We start from the raw sequence: 17,051 nt of genomic DNA, 5'->3' as shown, positions 1-17,051 counted from the left end.
TGGGCAACTAATATGGCATTTATAAGGCCTTGGGCACTCCCACCCTTTGAGCTAGCTTTTGGGGTGGTGTATCCCAAGGTTCTTTACAGTAGAAACTATAAACAATTTTAAGCAAGCGCGGCCACTTAATAATAGAAAAAAAAATAAAAAATCTTGCATAAATAATATTTTATTATTAGCCAAATATGTGGCTATGAGATGCTACATGTTATATTTTTAATAGAATGATATAATACAGAATATATCAAAATCTCTTTTATAATTGATATTCAAATTATTATTTAATATGTCTGAAGTTATATTCTTACATGTTAAAAATGCAATCAGAATATGAAAATACAAGTTATTCTATAAGTAATCTAAAAACAAGGGATAAATTTTGAATTATAAATTGTGAAAAGAGAAGTGATGAGTGAGAGAGACTGACAAATAAAAAATAGAACAACATGGTACTAAAGGGAGGGGTACTAGTGATCCATGAATGCCAAAGTCCATTGGTGGTTTGGCTTCTTGTTTCATTGCACTTGTAAGCTTTCTTTATCCGCTCTCTTCCATAATCTCTTTCTGCTTGTTCTTCACTATCTCTTTCTCTTTCTCTCTCTCTTCTTTGTATGAGTATGCGTGCACTTTTGCCTCATTAAGTACAGACATGACTCCAACCTAATGGGGTTTATCTGCTTCTTCATAGAAACTGATGCTGCTTCTCATTATTCTGCTTCTCTGAGATGTGAATGCTCTCCCTATCTTTGTTTATTCTTCTTGGAAGTAAAGGGTCTTGTCAACTCAATCTATTGAGCTTGACTTATTGCTCTTTTGTATGTTTTTTGGTTTTACCACTGACCCTTTAATTCTTGGAAGTAAAGGGTCTTGTCAACTCAATCTTGGAAGTTATTTTTTTCTCATCTTACTTTTGTCTCCTTATCTTCACTCTCATGTTTCATTTTGGAGCATCAAAGTGTTGAGTCCTTATTGCTTTGGCTTTCTAGGATAATCTTAAACTTCTTTATAGATTGCTATGGAAATTGAAGTTTTTATTGATGCTAATTTTTTTATAAACTATGGTTCAAGCTCACTTGTTATTTGTCTTTGTTGGAAAGTTGTTCTTTTGATTGAGTACTATTATTTCACTAGTGTTGGTAACTAACTTTTCAATCTTTGTTTACAGGAATTAGTTCAGTTTATCAAATTAGGAATAAATTATCGTTTGGATCACATTGGAGGCTAGATATGGCGATGCAAACTGTTTATCTAAAAGAACATGAAGGAATTGTCCACAATTCTGTTGGACAGTTGTCATCTGCAACTTCAGCACCATGGTGGAGTGCTTTTGGGTCTCAATCAGTTTATGGAGAATCTTGTGGCCAAATGAAACCCTTTTCATTGGAGCTTTCCAATTTTGTAGACCAATTTGCTACAAGTAAGCAATCAGTACGAGGAGTTGAACAATTGTTGGATAAAGGACATACAACCCAATTTACCATCTTTCCAGGTATTTAATATAATTTTGGATGTGTGTCTCTATTAGAGTTTCATAATTTGCTACTCATGATTATACCAAACTAGGCATTTATATGAATTGTTGAAATGGTTGTGACTTTATATATACAACAGATTGATATCACAAACACTAGTTCTAGTCCATCTTTTTGCCATAAAAATTTGGGAGATGGGTATCATGAGAGCTGGCTTATGATAAAGAAACATGTAAATTGTGCAATTTTTTCTGTTCTGGGGAAGGTAAATTGAGGGGATCTGCAGATTTAGATGGCCTACTCTTTTTTGAAAATGAAAATTACTTTTGTATAAATTAATTTCCATTTTGCACTGAAATTACTGCCAATTCTCCTAAATAGCTAAGGAATAACTTAGGATGTGTAATGAGTTTATGTCCTTTTTTATTTTGAATATTATCTATCGGTTCATCGATTACTTGACTAGTCAGATTCGAGTTGGGTAGCAATAATAATATAATAATCCAATATAGATGGGTTCAAAGTTTTACAAGAGAATGACAGTATCTAAATGAAGAAATGAGACAGAATGTTCAGCACTCAAAAGAATGAAAGAAGTGTTACATTCCATAACTACTTGACCTGAGTCAATTTCAGATATCTCCTCTTAATATCTCATTGTACCCTTCATTGTGTTGATGTAACTTTCTACAAAAAAATATCTTTATCTTCAAGTCTATGATTTCATTTGTCTATTTCAATTTCCAGTTCCAATTAACCTAGAAAGCTTTGATCGCCCTCCCTGCTTTCAGCATGATTTACTCACTCTTCTTGAACTTTTCTTACTAAGAAAGTAATCCGTAGTAAGATTAGCACGGCTGTGCATAGTTTGACACCGATAAAGCAAACAATATTCCTTTTTATTGAGCTCTGGATGTTGGAAATGCATTGTGGCATAGCTTTTTATGGTCAACTTTTGAATTATTTTTGCTTCCATGAATAGGACATGGATAAATAGCTTGGTTATGAGGGCCTTTATTTTAAAAGACACATTCTTGGTTGAGAGAAGAAAGATATGCAAGCAATGAGCTTATTGTTCAGAATGATGGGTTACCATGGCTCAGGGGTGGAGGTAGTGTTTCCCATCCAGTCATGTACAATGCAAAAGCATTAAGTATAGATAGAGGATGATAGAATAGTGGGATTATGTTTGGGATGGAGATGCTTCCTCTTTATAACTAAACACTGCAACATAATGGTACAAAATAATAAGTGACAATATTTTGTCCTTTAACTCTATTTATCTTCAATTGTTTCCTTTAACAGTTCAACAAAACCATACTATCATTTTCTTTAATTATTCCCTTAAAAAAAATTCTTCTTTGGCCACCCCAACATAACCTTTCTAGCTCCACCCTTACCATGACCACAAGGAAATTGATTACATGTCTACATATGAAAGATCTAAAGACTTCAAGTTGATTTACTGATATTAAAGTGTGTTCATATTATGCTAACTGACTTACACTAATATTAAAGTTTTGGTTGCTTTACATTACTAAAGAAAAGATTCTTTTTACAAATATTTGAAGTGAGAAACTTGAATTTTCTTGTGGTTGACCATTCAGACATGTTTTCTTCAGATGATTGTAAAATGTCAGGTGATGCACAGAAAACTCAGGCCTTATCACTGCAGTCATCTCTTGCTGAGCCCCACAATCGTTTTGAGCTAGGGTTTAATCAGCCTATGGTAAAACTTCTCACAAAAGGATCCCTTTGATGTTTTGGTATTTTATTTATGCTGGACATAAATTCCTTATGTTTGGTATGCTTTCCTTGTTAGATCTATGCAAAATATCCTTACATGGATCAATTTTATGGGCTCTTCTCAACTTATGGACCTCAAATTTCGGTTTGTCTTTTCCTCAACTAGCTTCTTATTCTATATAAAATATTCAATGCTTTCAACATGCTTAAATGGGAATTTGTTTGATCTATGTATAGTATATGCATACATGAGAAAGCCAGAAATCAATTTAGATCTATCTTGTTAGTGTTTTTATGAGTCTTATTTTAAAATGTAATTAGTTAATTCTGAAATATGTCATTACTGTGTTTGTATGTCTCTCTACCCATAATCTACACGTTCATGTGGATGTGCAGTTGGACATGCCCATAGAAGTTACTGAGTTTTAGTTATTTGGTTTGAAACAAATGGCAATTGAATAAGTTACTTGTTAAGGAAGAAAGAGAGAATTCAATAAATACATAAGATTGATTCTAGTAATTTTTAACCTTAAGCAAATTTCTGAACAAGCAGCATAAGATTTGGTCCTATAATAATATATTAACAAGTTCCTATGTATTTGTCAATTTGCTGCATATATCCTGTTCCCATCTTCAAGTTATAGTTGTGAATTCCATTGTACTGTAGATACTAATTTTAATTTGGTACTTAATTTTAAGTTATGTGTTGTAGTAGGGAAATTAGGTACCATCACCATGTTATACTCTGATGCCAAATCAAAGAAGAGCAACAAAGGTTTTGCATAACTTCTAGACATGTTACATAAGCCTTTTTATTTAAATTATAAGATAAGTAATGAGAAAACAACAATATTATCGTTATGGATGTAAAAGGTGACAATATGAAGTTAATATTATTAACACACAAATAAGAACAAAATTGGAATGCAGTGAACTAAACCCTTGACATTAAATTATACAATGCAGTCTAAGTTGCAGTTTATGTATGCATTCTTCATCTTCTGCTTTTGGTTATCATTTGTTTATCTGCTGTAAATATTTCACTATTATTAATTCATATATGTATCCATGTTTGATAAATTAGGGACGTATAATGCTTCCACTTAACTTGACATCCGATGATGGACCAACTTATGTAAATGCTAAGCAGTACCATGGAATCATCAGACGCCGGCAATCCCGAGCAAAAGCTGTACTTGAGAAAAAATTGACAAGACGTCGCAAGGTATGATCCATCATATTAGAATTCAATCTTTTTGTCATGCTAAAATTAACGAGGATAATGTGATCTTGAAACAATGTAGTTGTGATAGGATGTTTTGACCAAATTTATGTGGAAAGTGTTTCATTATCATTGTCTTGGTCCAAAGCCATCTGCACTTCTAAATGCAAGACAAGAGACAATGGGGAAAGATCACTTTGTTTCTTAGCTATATTCCGTAGCAAACCACTGTTATTCTTTTGTATTTGTGTTAAGGGCGCGGTTATATTTACCACCATTTTAAACTTATTACTCTTACTACCTGTTTGGTTATCGTTAGATTAATTCGAAATCAACGTTAACTAATTTTTTCTCTTTTTCAACCGTTGATTTCTAATTAACCCAACAATAACCAAATAGATAATGAGAGTGATAAACCTAAAATGGTAGTAAGTATAACCTTCCCTTATGTCAAGCAGAAATAGTATGACGATGAGTTATGAGAAAAGTACCCATAAAATAAGTTGGAGCTTTTAAATAATAATTTCATTCAGAAGGCAATTTATATTCAAATAACCAAAGATAGTGCTAATAAACATCAGCATGATACTCCTTTATTCAGTCAAAAGATAAATCACATTCTTTCCTCATGACAATGTTTGACTACTTGTGAAATAGGGTTGTTTCCTTTAGTCCTTTTTATACCAATTTGAGTTTTGTGTTTATCTTGAAGCCATATATGCATGAATCACGCCATCTACATGCAATGAGGAGACCAAGAGGAAACGGTGGCCGATTCTTGAACACAAAAACTTCTACTAATGGAAATGGTAAAAGTGGAATTGGAAGTGAAGTGAACAAAACTGGTGGCCAAAAATTGCAGTCTAGTGGCTCTCAGAGTTCTGAAGTCCTGCAATCTGAGGTTGGAACTTTAAACACATCAAAGGATACAAATGGAAGCAGTTCAAATATCTCAGGGTCAGAGGTGACAAGCATGTATTCAAGGGAAACTCTTGATAGCTTTGCTATCAATCATCTTGGATCTTCTGTGCACACTCTGGCAGATATGATAGGTACCATGCCTACAAATTGGGTTGCAGCAGCAGGAAACTGCTGTAACCTTAAGATTTGATTGGCAAGGAGATTAGTGGGCTTGGTGCAATGTTGCACCAAACCCCATCCTTGCTGCAACCAGATGAAGAAGTTTTGTTGCAGTTTCAAGTGTTTACTGTGACAAATTTCATTCTGGAGGCTTGCCCCAACATCTGGTTTTAAGGCAAATCATTCTTGGCTGGTGCTCAGGCAACTCATCCTTGGCTCATTATAACTATATAGTACTTTTTTTTTCTGTCTTTGTGATACATTAGACTATGATGTGTCTTTCTGTTCAAATAAAAGCATGAATTCTAGCTATATGTGTGCTTCTTTAATCATGTTTAGGCTTGGTGTTTTATTCTGGATTTCTGACTTTTGTGGAGCAATGTATTCTTGAACTTTGGCATGTGATCTTTGTTACAAAAATAAAATATTGATCTGGATTTCTCCTCTGGAAATGTTAAAATTATATTGTCTTTTGCATTTGGAAAATATGGAGGTCTAGTTTCCTACAAGGAACAAGAGGTAGACAAATTTCAAGAAAAATTGGTGGTCTTGGTAGCCACATCAATCCATGAGCTGAATGACAAGAATGATCATCCCCATATATTCTATGGGTTTAAGTCTGCAATTGTTATAGGAAAGTTTGTCTGCGACTCTCACAAAAAAAGAAATGGATCCCACAAAAAAGGAGTGGGCCCCTTTTTTTTTTTTGAAAACAAAGGAGTGGATTCCCTTGTAATAAAGTTCGTGACAAAAAATTACACTATATATTTCGAAAAGTACATAATATCTAGCAGATAAAAACTTCTGCAACAACTGCAGAAATATATTTCTCATATTCTATTAAGAGGGATATGTTTGTAATGTATAATTAAGTTACATTTTAATAAGCTTTTAAAAATTTATTTTCATGATATCATTTTTTTTTGGTTTATGAAAGAAAAAAACGTTAAAGCAGATGCTAAATAATTTACACCTATCTAATCCCATTCTTGGATGTTGAGTGTGATTTCAATATTGTTTAGGGCAAATTAGACTTGCGGAAGCCCATACATACTCACAAGGAAGATAACTACATAGGGAAGTTCTTCCTCCTAACACTTGGTTATTAATGTGGACAAGATAAATGAAGTAACTCCAAAATTTGATTAAGAAAATAAGAAATGTGATTTAAGTAGGATAAGATAATAAGAATGCTCATGGTGGATCCCAGGAGCCACTAGGTTAAAGTAGATAAGGTGGTAAGAGTTAGCGGATCCTGCACAATGACTCCCTCATTTTGAATCATGTCACTTCATAACATTATTTATTTCATCCAAACAAGAAACTTCTCAACTGCTTATCAAAAAATTCCCCATATATAATATTCTACCTACTTATTTTTCGTGGGATAGGATATTGTAACAACTAACTAATATTATTATCAATGTTACTATCAATCAGATTTCATCGTTAGATCGATTATGTTGATCTAACAGTTATATTTATTTTCATCTTTGTATTTGTATGATTATGATTCCCTATATTTAATGTGAAAACATTAAATATGGAGAATTATAGTGAAAATAAATATAAAGTATTATATATGGGGAATCGTAACCATACAAAGATGAAAATAAATATAATCATTGGATCAACATAATTGATCTAACGGTAAAATTAATTAGTAGTAACACTAGTTGGTTGTTACAATATCCTTCCTCATTTTGTATACCCATCTTATTTATTTATATCTAACATGTTATATCAAAATCTTTTACTCTTTCTCTCTTCTCTTGAAATTCTTATTCACCAGTATTGGAGATAAATAAGTAAAATAAACCTGAAAAAAATAGGTATAATATACTATCCCAAATTTTTTGTTGTCTCATTCAAAGTTACATATATAAAAAAAATTTATATATTTTTTTTATGTATGCTCTATCTACTTTTTTTTAATATTATTATATCACAATTTCAAGAAAAAGAGAAATAATAAAAATCAATTGACATTGTAATTTAACAAGTTAATGTTAGAGAGAAATAGTTAAAATAAAAATCATAATATCCTATACCTAAAAAAATGAATTTAAAAACTGATACAGAAAAACAGAGACAAATCCCGAATATTATTTAAAGAGAATTAACTCTCTAAAGTATTTTATAGAATTTAACGTGGAGTTGTTCTTGTCTTGACATCTAAGATGAAGTATGCGAAAAATTGGCGAACCAGAACCAATCTATGTTAAAAATTAGAAAACTTGTTATCAAAAAAAAAAAAAAAAAAAATTAGAAAACTTTATTTTGTTTTTTTTTTAATATGGACTCTTCATTTTAAAAAAATAAGGACTTGATTTATTTACATAAAAAAAACAAATTTGGAAGGAAAAAAATAACTATAAGACCAAATCGTGCATAATAAACATGTAATTAAGCTTCTTCTTTTTTTTTTTTTCTTTTTTTTTTTGTCTTTTTCCTATTTTAAAGGCGTAGCAACTGAAGAAGAAAAAGATGAAATTAACCCAAAAAAAAAGTTTATTTGGAATTGTGGCTGTTGTAAATTTCTAGACACCAATACATAATTTTAGTCTTTTCCAAACCTATTACCTGCAAAAATGGTTTATCCTGTCTGATTTTTTAGGGTGTCAGTCTCCATGAGCATGGCTTCTACACCTACTGCTTCATCTTCTATCTGCAACAGAATCTATATCCTCTCCTTCACCAACTCTTCCATTTCACACACCCTTAACTTCCCACAAAGAACCAAATCCCCAAAACCCCTCAACCTCAAGCCCAAACTTTTCACTATTTCTCATCTCTCACCCTACCATCTTCACCTGCCTTCAGTTTCCTCCCACAATTTCCAAGTCACTCAAGAAGACCCTGAACCTGAAACCTTCCAAAAATCAGAGCCAAAGGTGTCACACTCTAACCAATCAGAGAGACTCTTTGTGGGAAACTTACCTTATTCATTGCCTTCTTCCCAATTGGCTGAGCTCTTTGGTGAAGCTGGCAATGTTGTCTCTGTGGAGGTTTGCAAATTCCCTACCCCTTCTTCTTCTGCATATAATGTTTTTTCTTTACTCTCTTTCCCACCCCTTTTCAGTTTTTGTGATTCTTTTCTTGTTTGGTTGATAAATTTAAGATTTTTTTTATTGGGTTATGTTAATATAATCTTATTTTGGATTGTGTTTGTGCCTATTTTTGTTGGATTGAATAATGTAGATTGTGTATGATGACATTACGGATAGAAGCAGAGGGTTTGCGTTTGTTACAATGGGGAGCGTTGAGGATGCTGAACAAGCAATTCGAATGTTTGATGGCTCTGTAAGTGACGTTGATTCTCATATGAGTGTTTCATTGTTCATTGAAAATGAAAGAATCCATATTGCAAAGGAGGGTACTCTTTCTATTATAATATTGTGATTTGTGAAGATGGACACAACCAAAATAACTTCCTGCACTATCAAAACTTGGTTATCAATTAGTTGGAGATCCCATTTTAGTTTGGCTTGTCTTATTATATTATTTTGGATGGTAATTTATTAAGGGCCAGGATCATTTTAAGCTGGTGTAAGTTGCACATTGAATGTTAAACGCTTTTATTCTTGTGAAACAGAGGCTTCACACAATCACTTGCTTATTTGGTTATATCATTACTCTTCTTTCGTTCTTTTGAAACATAAGCTTCGTGTGGTCACTTTATGTGATTCGGTTATGACTTATGATTTTGTTTTTCAAGACTTCTGATTAAATTATTTTGTCAATTTCTAGTTTCCGAGTTTAAAACATTGCATTGTGCATTATCCATCATCTATGTGATATATTTCAAGCTATTTTATTATGTCTCTCAATCTTACAATTGATTCGATACGATTTGTGATTCATGTTTCAAAAACTAACTTGGCTATTCCCGATTTGAATTGCGAATTGATAACCTCGAATGGCTATGTTAACAGCAAGTTGGAGGTAGGATTATTAAGGTAAACGTCCCTAAAGTTCCCAAAGGAGATGAAGGGCTAGTAATGGGTTCAAAATACAAAGGCTATGTAGACAGCCCTCACAAGATCTATGCTGGAAACCTTGATTGGGGTTTGACTTCCCAGGGTCTTAGAGATGCCTTTGCTGAGCAGCCAGGCTTACTGAGTGCCAAGGTCATCTATGAAAGGAACAGAGGAAAATCTCGGGGATATGGATTTGTCACTTTTGAAACTGCCAAGGATGTAGAGGCTGCTTTGAATGATATGAATGGTGTGGTATGAACAATTTTGGTAGAATAGTTTTGCAACTTGTGTGTTAATCTTGTTACATATTAATCTAACTATGTAACCACTTTATTTGCATTTGTAATGTACTGTTTTCAGGAGATTCAAGGCAGACCCTTAATACTGAATTCGGCTGCAGACAAAAAGCCATCATCTCCTCTGGTAATTGATGAAAATACAGGAAATAATGTTCATAGCTTGGAAATGCTGCTTAGTGTCAGCACATGAGGTATATGATTGAGCATTATTTTTGCCTGCAAAAAAGTACATATGTTCTTCCATTTAGCTTTGTGCACAGTGCTCCTCCTGTCATATTTGTAGTCAATTATTAGTCACATTGGCATATACACTAATTACACCTTAAGGCAGTTGTGAGATGTATCTGTGTTACTGAACATATACTGGAACTGGACATATATAAAAGGTTGATGTTAATTCTGTAGCTCTGTAATGGAAGCTAAGGGAACATAGATCAGAACCTCTAGTCCTGAACTTTATGCTGTTGGCACTTGGAAAAATAATGAATGCAGCATAAAAGCCTCATCATTTTTATTTTTTATTTTTCATTATATCTAAGTACAAACTTCTACCACTATGCACAGCCTCCCTCACATGGGAATAGATGCTCTCATGTGACATAAGGTCATATGAGAGGACCTCAGCCGACCAGATACAAATCAATGGTTTTCTTTTTTATGCTCTTTATCTTAATACATTCTTCCATTACCATTCATTTGTATATGGACAGCTGAGAATTTTTCACATGAACTTAGATCCATTACTCCCTCACATTGGCTACATCTGCCATCTATGATGCACGGACACGGACACGGACACGGACACGGACACGGACACGGACACGGACACGGACACGGACACGGACACGACGACACGTTAATTCTAAAAAATGGCATATTTCGACACGTCGGGACACGTTTTGATATTAAATAATATTATAAAAATATATAATATAATTTATATTTAATAGATATAACAGTCCATAATAAGTTATATAACCAATCAAATATTCAAATTTCATAACATAAATATAAACAAAAATAATTTTTCGTATCTTGTTAATTTTTCATGTCAAATTTCATAACAGAAAAAAATTAATTTATAAATGATTTTTTTATTTTTAGTTAATAAAATAAAATTAAGAGTAAAAAAAAAAAGACGTGTCCCAGCGTTGACCACATGTCGTAAAAAGTTGACTGCGTGTCGAAAAAACGTGTCGGAGCGTGTCGGAAAATTAACCACGTGTCCTAAAATGTTGACCGCGTGTTTGAACGTGTCGGAGCGTGTCTGTATCCGACACGCACAATTTCAAAAATAAAGCGTGTCCGTGCTTTGTAGTCTGCCATGAGATATCATTATGGTACTTTTTGATGTAAGAGAATTGAAGGAAAGGCTGTAAGTAAGCCTCACTCTTGTTTTAAAGTTTTTAAAATTAAAGGAGGAAAATGAGCCATTTTCATATAATCCCTCCTAAATTCTCCCTTATTAAACTTGAAAGTAATCATATATTTTGGTTCTCCGAATATATATGTGACATTGCATTAGTTTTTCATTAAAAATTGACATCAAATTGTTTCTTCAGTAATATTTAATGTCATTTTTTTCGTTTTCAAGAACCAATTTGATGTTATTTTAGCTACCAATATGATGCAGTGTTTTAAAAATCGGCTCGGACCAGCCGGGTCGACCCAAGTCTCGATGACTCGGTGGCTTCCTCGGTCCAAGCGGTCATTTGAACCGGTTCTGTAGTCAACTTGGTTTGGACCGGTTGACCCGATTGAGACTCAGTGACCCGGTTGACCCTTTTTTCTTTATTACTGAGAACTCTTGAATTAAATCATATTCATATTTTGTAATAAATATGATTAAAAAGTAAGGAAAAAACAAGAAGATATTTTTGATTAGTGCAGTTCGTTTATATAATTTAGTTGCATCTTATAATGATCTCAAGAAGTTAAGTGGGGATAAACACTGATAGTCTCATTTCAACGATGGACACTTTCTCCTTAGTATATATTTCATGCCTACTATTTGTTATCATGATTTAGTTTATTTTTGTTATGTGAAGGTACAAAAGATGCATTTAGCTTATATTACAATTTTAATCCAATGTTAAGATATGGTCTAGAGCTAGAAGCCTACAAGTATATAATATTTGCTATCACTGAAAACCAATTTATTATTTAAAGCCCATTGATAGTTTTTTTATGTGAATTTTTAATATAAGTAATATGTTTATATTTTTTTAATATGTGAACAGTAAATTTGGTTGAATCCGATTGAATCAATGATCTAGTAATTCAGTACTCGACCGAGTTGATGACCGGTCCGAGTTTTAAAATACTGATGTGATGGTAGAAATGACATTAAAGGTTCAATTTTATATTGCATATATCTTTTGACAACTAATTTGATATATTTTTAAATGGAAGACTAATATGATGTCAAGTATATTCATTGAAAGATTGAAATGAACATTTGCTCTATATTTTATGAACACTTACTTATTTTTATGATCATGGAAAATTATAAACATCCAAAAGGAGAGATAAATTTATTATTTGATTTACCATACTCTTATTTTATATACAGACATCACGTCACTTTGGGTTGGTTTTGAATAAAAGTAAAAACCAAATCGAGTTAGGTTTGATTTTGTTATTAGAATTTTCTTTTAACAACCAAATTAGATCTTGGTCGGTTTGGGTAATTGAGTTGACTTTTTTTTCAATAAATTTGATCGAAATTACGTCGTTTTAAAATAAGTTTTTTAAAAAATAAATAAAAAAGTATTTTTTATTTAAATATTTTCTTAAACTATATTTATGGTAACTTAATTGATTCAAGTCTAGTCAGGCTAAAAAAATTAAAACGTAATGCAAAATTAAGTCAATTATTAGTGTGGCTTGCCTTATTAATCTTGTGCAAGTTAAACTTTAGGCATGTCATGGCCTATATTCGAAAATCAAAACATCTAGCATAAGTTTCTTAGATTGTTTATATTTAAGTCTATCAAATCTTCAAAACTTATCAACATAAAGCTAATAAAAATAATATTATTGAAATACATTTAAATTTTTATTTTATTTTAAATAATATGATATAAGTTAGTTTGTATACTTTTAGATCTTATGGCCTATTTTGTAAATTTGCTTGTTTAAAAATATGAGCATATTTTATTTTATTAATATATTAGATTAGGTCTAAGCTGACATATGTCGATTTACGGGATTTATAGCGCTATTTACGGGTCATCTTAAGGTGCATCGCCTGAATTGCTATGCTTCTCCAAGATTATGTATATATATTTTTATAATTTCAAGCTAACACTTTTGTATGGAAAATATTAATAGTAGAAGCAAAGACTTTTAACGAAATAAAAATAACAACAATAACAAAAGTATGTGAAAGTAATGCTATTGAATAAGGTGCTATTCTTTTGTACAACAGCATAAAAGTGCAAAACAATTGAACTCAATCCTGCAACATATAAACTAGGTAATTCACACATAGCACACAGCTATATATTTAAAATTCAATAAAGCCAAAAAAATACATATCTGCAAATTAAAGAATTACCACCATGAACAATCACCTCTCCCTTCTCCTCACACATACCTCAAAACGGGATAAAATCGCTTCATTGAGGTCTCTTCATATCATGGTAGTTAAGTCTTACATAGTAACTTGTACCCTGAAGGACCATGACCATGAGGTTCTAGAAACTAAGCTAAAACGTCCCAATCTTCAAGCAGGTACCAATATATGGAAGGGGTAAAGCAACACATGTGACCAAAAACAATATTGATTACAAAAGCAAGGTATTTTTCTAATGCAATGCCAAAGATCGTTGACTTGACTGATAAGCTTTGAACTAGTCCACCTTTGAAAATGTCACTTCCTTAAAACAATAGGAAGAACTATAATCAAGATTATAATGAGCAGGATTATAATGGCAATGCAGGTCCACTTTCGGGTATTCTTCTGGTGCTTCCTAGCAATATGCAACTGCTGGACCCCACCCCTCACGTACGAATTGGCTCGTGCCACGTGGCTCTCAATGTCATCCAATTGTTCACCTTGGGTTTGGACCAACACAACCATGTCCAAGAACACTTGGTGCAGCTCGTTCAGATTTCTCTCTATCTCTTTCACCGTGTCATGCCTCTCTTGAATCTCTTGGATGGTGTCCATTACACTAGCTCTACCTTGCTGCTGGATGGCTTTCTGTAAGAAAGTTTCACTTTCACCTGCTCCACCACAATTATTATGTACCATCAATCTTAAAGTGCACCCTAATTAACAATCTTAAAAAAAAAAAAAAAAAAAAAAAAAATTCTACCATTCTCATGTTATTAAGTAAATTTTATTGAATACAAAAATAATTCACAATACAAAATGCATTATAATAAATTGGGTATTATTCTATTGATAGATACTAGGGACGATGACAGATTGTATGCATCCTTATTCTTGTATTTTGCAAGGACATTATTTCATGTGCCTCTACTCAAACTCGTGATCAATTATATTACTGCTTCACAACTCGCCCTCTACTATTGTACTCATAAATATAACAAAAAATTTATTCCTACACGTTCATCGTTCAATAGGTAACAATAGACCTTTATCTACTAATTAGTCCGATTCAAGTATTATTGGACCTATTTAGGAATAGTTCTTCCAACATCATTTTCTTTATATTCTAAAACTTGAACCTTTGATTAATTATAATAAGTTCATGACAACTTGAATCAATAATTAATATTGTATTTTTCTTTTGAATTCTAATACACACAAGTAGTTATGACATGAAACTCTTAATTAATGTTTGGCCTTTGAGTTTGATCATAAAAAAATTCAAAATTGTCAAAAACTTGAATTTATATTATGCTCCTAAGAATTATTTTAACCTATGGAACACAAACAAAAGTTTCTTAAACAAGGTGAAGAGGTTATGAACATTTTATAATATAAAGTTTTGTGAAACGATATATACCAGTTGAGATGAGGAGGTCAATGGTTTTATCATCAGGGTTCTCTCCGGTGACAGTATAGTATCTACGTTGTACGGTTTCTCTGTACTCGGAGGATATCTGTTGTCTGAGGTTGTTGAAGCTGTCCATTGAATCCTTCAGCTTCTTCCTCAATCCGCTCACAACGGAGGTCCTGGTCCGGTCCGAGGATGAACCGGGTCCTCCACCTGGCAAGTTCCGGCTTGCTTCGTTGGACCGGTCGAGCGCCTCGAGCCGGACCTTGACGAGCTTGGCTTTCTTGAGGGCCAGTGCCACGTCAGCGTCCATGCGGGACCGAAGATCCTTAACGGCTTTGGCGCTGTGAAGGGTCTTGCTCTTCTCGTGGGACCCACGCAGGCTCTCGTGGAGACGCTCAAGCTCCTTCAGTTCCTCCTTCACCGTTTCAACTTCCGCGAAGAATTTGTCAAGGTTCACGACGCCGCCGTCAGACGGCGGCGATGATGATGTCGCCGCGGTCATCTGGATGACGTGGTGGTTGTTGTTGTCCGGGGAGACTTGCTCGTTGTTGCGGAAGCGGGAGAAGGAGCCGGAGAACAAGTCGTTCATGTTTTTTGTGGGTTTGGTTTTCGGTTATACGCAGAAAAAGAATGGATCAGAGAGAAGGGTTTTCGGGAAGTTGAGTGTAATTGAATATGATCAGAGAATCTGAATGAGCATGTATCTATTTTGATCAAATTTATGGCTTCAGGACGTAAATATTTATATAATACAATGCAGTGCTTCTGAACGAAGAGTTTTGATTTTTCTTTGACTAATAATAAATGGCAAATGGGCAAGACTGGTTCAAATTGCAATCCTATGTGAACCTGTCATTTTGATTATATAAGAAACAGTTAGGAAAACACGGATTATTTTATTCAAAGTTGGTAAGTCTTGCACAAATGGCGGCTCCATATATATGAAAAAAAAATATTTTTTCGGGCACTTTAAATAAGATAAGGTTATTTAAAGCTACTCAAAAATTACGTCGTTTTGATTAATGAAGGGTATTTTTTGTAAATATTAGGTGAATTAATGAAGGGTATTTCAGTAAAATGCATATGATAAACAAAATATAAAATTACAGAAACACCCTTCATTAATCAAAACGATGTAGTTTTTGAGTAGTTGTAGATAACTTTATCTAAAGTATTTGTAGAAATGACCGAATGGTGGTAGCTCAGTTGGCGCATGGGAGCTAAGCAGGTGGGGGTGAGAGCATGTGTTCGATCCTCCCAAGTACCACCTTTAGGAGTGGTTTAAAGCCTTAATCCTGGACCTGTCCCGAATCGGACCAGTCGCGAAGCGATGAACCGATTGGAATATTTCCAAAAAAAAAAGTGTATGTAGAAATATATATATATATATATATATATATATATATATATATATAGGCAAAATGATTTCTGCAGCTGCTGTACCTACAACCTTTCTGGAAAGAAAAATTCTTAGCTGGTCTTCCAAAATCTTTAGGAGACAAAGTTAGGGATAAAATCCGTCATCAATCTCTAACTGGAGATATCCCTTATGAGCAATTAAGTTATGGACAATTAGTTGCTTATATCCAAAAGGTAGCTTTAAAAATCTGTCAAGATGATAAAATCCAACGTCAACTTGCAAAAGAAAAAACTCAAAATCGTAAAGATCTAGGATCATTTTGTGAACAATTTGGTCTGCCTTGTACTACAAAACCTAAAAAACATAAAAAACAGGAACAAAAACAGGTTAAAACTTTTAGGAATTTTCGTAAGAAACCCAATTACAATAAAAGGTTTAAAAATGAAAATCCTAAGCCAAATACTGAAACAAATAAATCACAAAATACATCCAAACCAATTAAGCCAACTATTTGCTACAACTGTGGTAAACCTGGACATATTAGTAAATATTGTAGGCTTAAGAAAAAACTAAATAACCTAAACCTTGATCCTTCTATTGAAGAACAAATCAATAATCTTCTAATCCAGTCCTCGGATGAAGAATCTGGAAAAGAATCCTCAGAAGATTTAAACCAAATTCATGAAGATGATCTATCTTCTAGTGAGGACTCACAAACCTCGCAAGAAATTAATGTCTTGACTAAAGAACAAGATCTTTTGTTCGAGGTCATAGATTCAATCAGTGATCCCCATGAAAAGAAAGCTTACTTAGCAAAATTAAAATCATCCTTGGAAACCAGTTCTTCTAAATCTAAAGAGTTGTTGGTTCCTAATAAGTTTAATCTTAAAGATACCCTTAAAAAACTTGAAAAGAGTAT

The 17,051-nt window shown here is 33.1% G+C and overlaps 3 protein-coding genes across 9 annotated transcripts; 2 read left to right on the top strand and 1 right to left on the bottom strand.

Annotated features, from left to right (window-relative positions):
• Nucleotides 1-394: 394 nt before the first annotated feature.
• Nucleotides 395-5,913, top strand: LOC133295601 (nuclear transcription factor Y subunit A-10-like). Of its 2 annotated transcripts, none has more exons than XM_061494441.1 (6): nt 395-526; nt 1,166-1,489; nt 3,095-3,201; nt 3,295-3,363; nt 4,303-4,443; nt 5,153-5,913. In XM_061494441.1, the coding sequence occupies exons 2-6, from the start codon at nt 1,228-1,230 to the stop codon at nt 5,549-5,551; spliced, it is 978 nt and encodes a 325-aa protein (XP_061350425.1). In that variant the 5' UTR covers nt 395-526; nt 1,166-1,227; the 3' UTR covers nt 5,552-5,913. The 2 variants fall into 2 exon arrangements, with proteins under 2 accessions (XP_061350425.1, XP_061350424.1); XM_061494440.1 differs by lacking the exon at nt 395-526 and adding an exon at nt 642-727.
• A 2,151-nt stretch (nt 5,914-8,064) lies between these two features.
• On the top strand, nt 8,065-13,834 carry LOC133295598 (33 kDa ribonucleoprotein, chloroplastic-like). 5 transcript variants are annotated; one of them, XR_009749370.1, is made up of 5 exons: nt 8,065-8,528; nt 8,722-8,823; nt 9,456-9,747; nt 9,861-9,990; nt 13,744-13,834. XR_009749370.1 is itself a non-coding variant. In XM_061494437.1 (5 exons), exons 1-4 carry the CDS (start codon nt 8,151-8,153, stop codon nt 9,987-9,989), a joined length of 906 nt encoding a protein of 301 aa, XP_061350421.1. In that variant the 5' UTR covers nt 8,065-8,150; the 3' UTR covers nt 9,990; nt 13,744-13,834. The 5 variants fall into 5 exon arrangements, 3 of the variants coding, with proteins under 3 accessions (XP_061350421.1, XP_061350420.1, XP_061350422.1); XR_009749369.1 differs by lacking the exon at nt 13,744-13,834 and adding an exon at nt 11,433-11,709; XM_061494437.1 differs by having other exon boundaries at nt 9,456-9,752.
• Nucleotides 13,557-15,467, bottom strand: LOC133295597 (syntaxin-121-like). 2 transcript variants are annotated; one of them, XM_061494435.1, is made up of 3 exons: nt 15,311-15,467; nt 14,779-15,274; nt 13,557-14,029 (listed from the first exon to the last, which is right to left on the bottom strand). In XM_061494435.1, exons 1-3 carry the CDS (start codon nt 15,359-15,361, stop codon nt 13,674-13,676), a joined length of 903 nt encoding a protein of 300 aa, XP_061350419.1. In that variant the 5' UTR covers nt 15,362-15,467; the 3' UTR covers nt 13,557-13,673. The 2 variants fall into 2 exon arrangements, with proteins under 2 accessions (XP_061350419.1, XP_061350418.1); XM_061494434.1 differs by having other exon boundaries at nt 14,779-15,467.
• Between the last annotated feature and the right edge of the window lie 1,584 nt (nt 15,468-17,051).

Source organism: Gastrolobium bilobum, unplaced genomic scaffold (assembly GCF_033153095.1).
Source record: "Gastrolobium bilobum isolate Gb01-03AN ecotype WA unplaced genomic scaffold, APGP_CSIRO_Gbil_v1 utg2393, whole genome shotgun sequence".
Lineage (NCBI taxonomy): Eukaryota > Viridiplantae > Streptophyta > Magnoliopsida > Fabales > Fabaceae > Gastrolobium > Gastrolobium bilobum.
This window is presented reverse-complemented; position numbering and strand designations above follow the sequence as displayed.

Excerpts from the sequence above, each read along its gene's own strand:
- LOC133295601 (XM_061494441.1), top strand. The coding sequence starts at position 1,228 with ATGGCGATGCAAACTGTTTATCTAAAAGAACATGAAGGAATTGTCCAC. Across the intron at positions 1,490-3,094 it reads CCAATTTACCATCTTTCCAG|ATGATTGTAAAATGTCAGGT; the intron begins GTATTTAATATA and ends TGTTTTCTTCAG. Across the intron at positions 3,202-3,294 it reads TAGGGTTTAATCAGCCTATG|ATCTATGCAAAATATCCTTA; the intron begins GTAAAACTTCTC and ends TTTCCTTGTTAG.
- LOC133295598 (XM_061494437.1), top strand. The coding sequence starts at position 8,151 with ATGAGCATGGCTTCTACACCTACTGCTTCATCTTCTATCTGCAACAGA. Across the intron at positions 8,824-9,455 it reads TTCGAATGTTTGATGGCTCT|CAAGTTGGAGGTAGGATTAT; the intron begins GTAAGTGACGTT and ends CTATGTTAACAG. Across the intron at positions 9,753-9,860 it reads TGAATGATATGAATGGTGTG|GAGATTCAAGGCAGACCCTT; the intron begins GTATGAACAATT and ends TACTGTTTTCAG.
- LOC133295597 (XM_061494434.1), bottom strand. The coding sequence starts at position 15,361 with ATGAACGACTTGTTCTCCGGCTCCTTCTCCCGCTTCCGCAACAACGAG. Across the intron at positions 14,030-14,778 it reads TGACCTCCTCATCTCAACTG|GTGAAAGTGAAACTTTCTTA; the intron begins GTATATATCGTT and ends GTGGTGGAGCAG.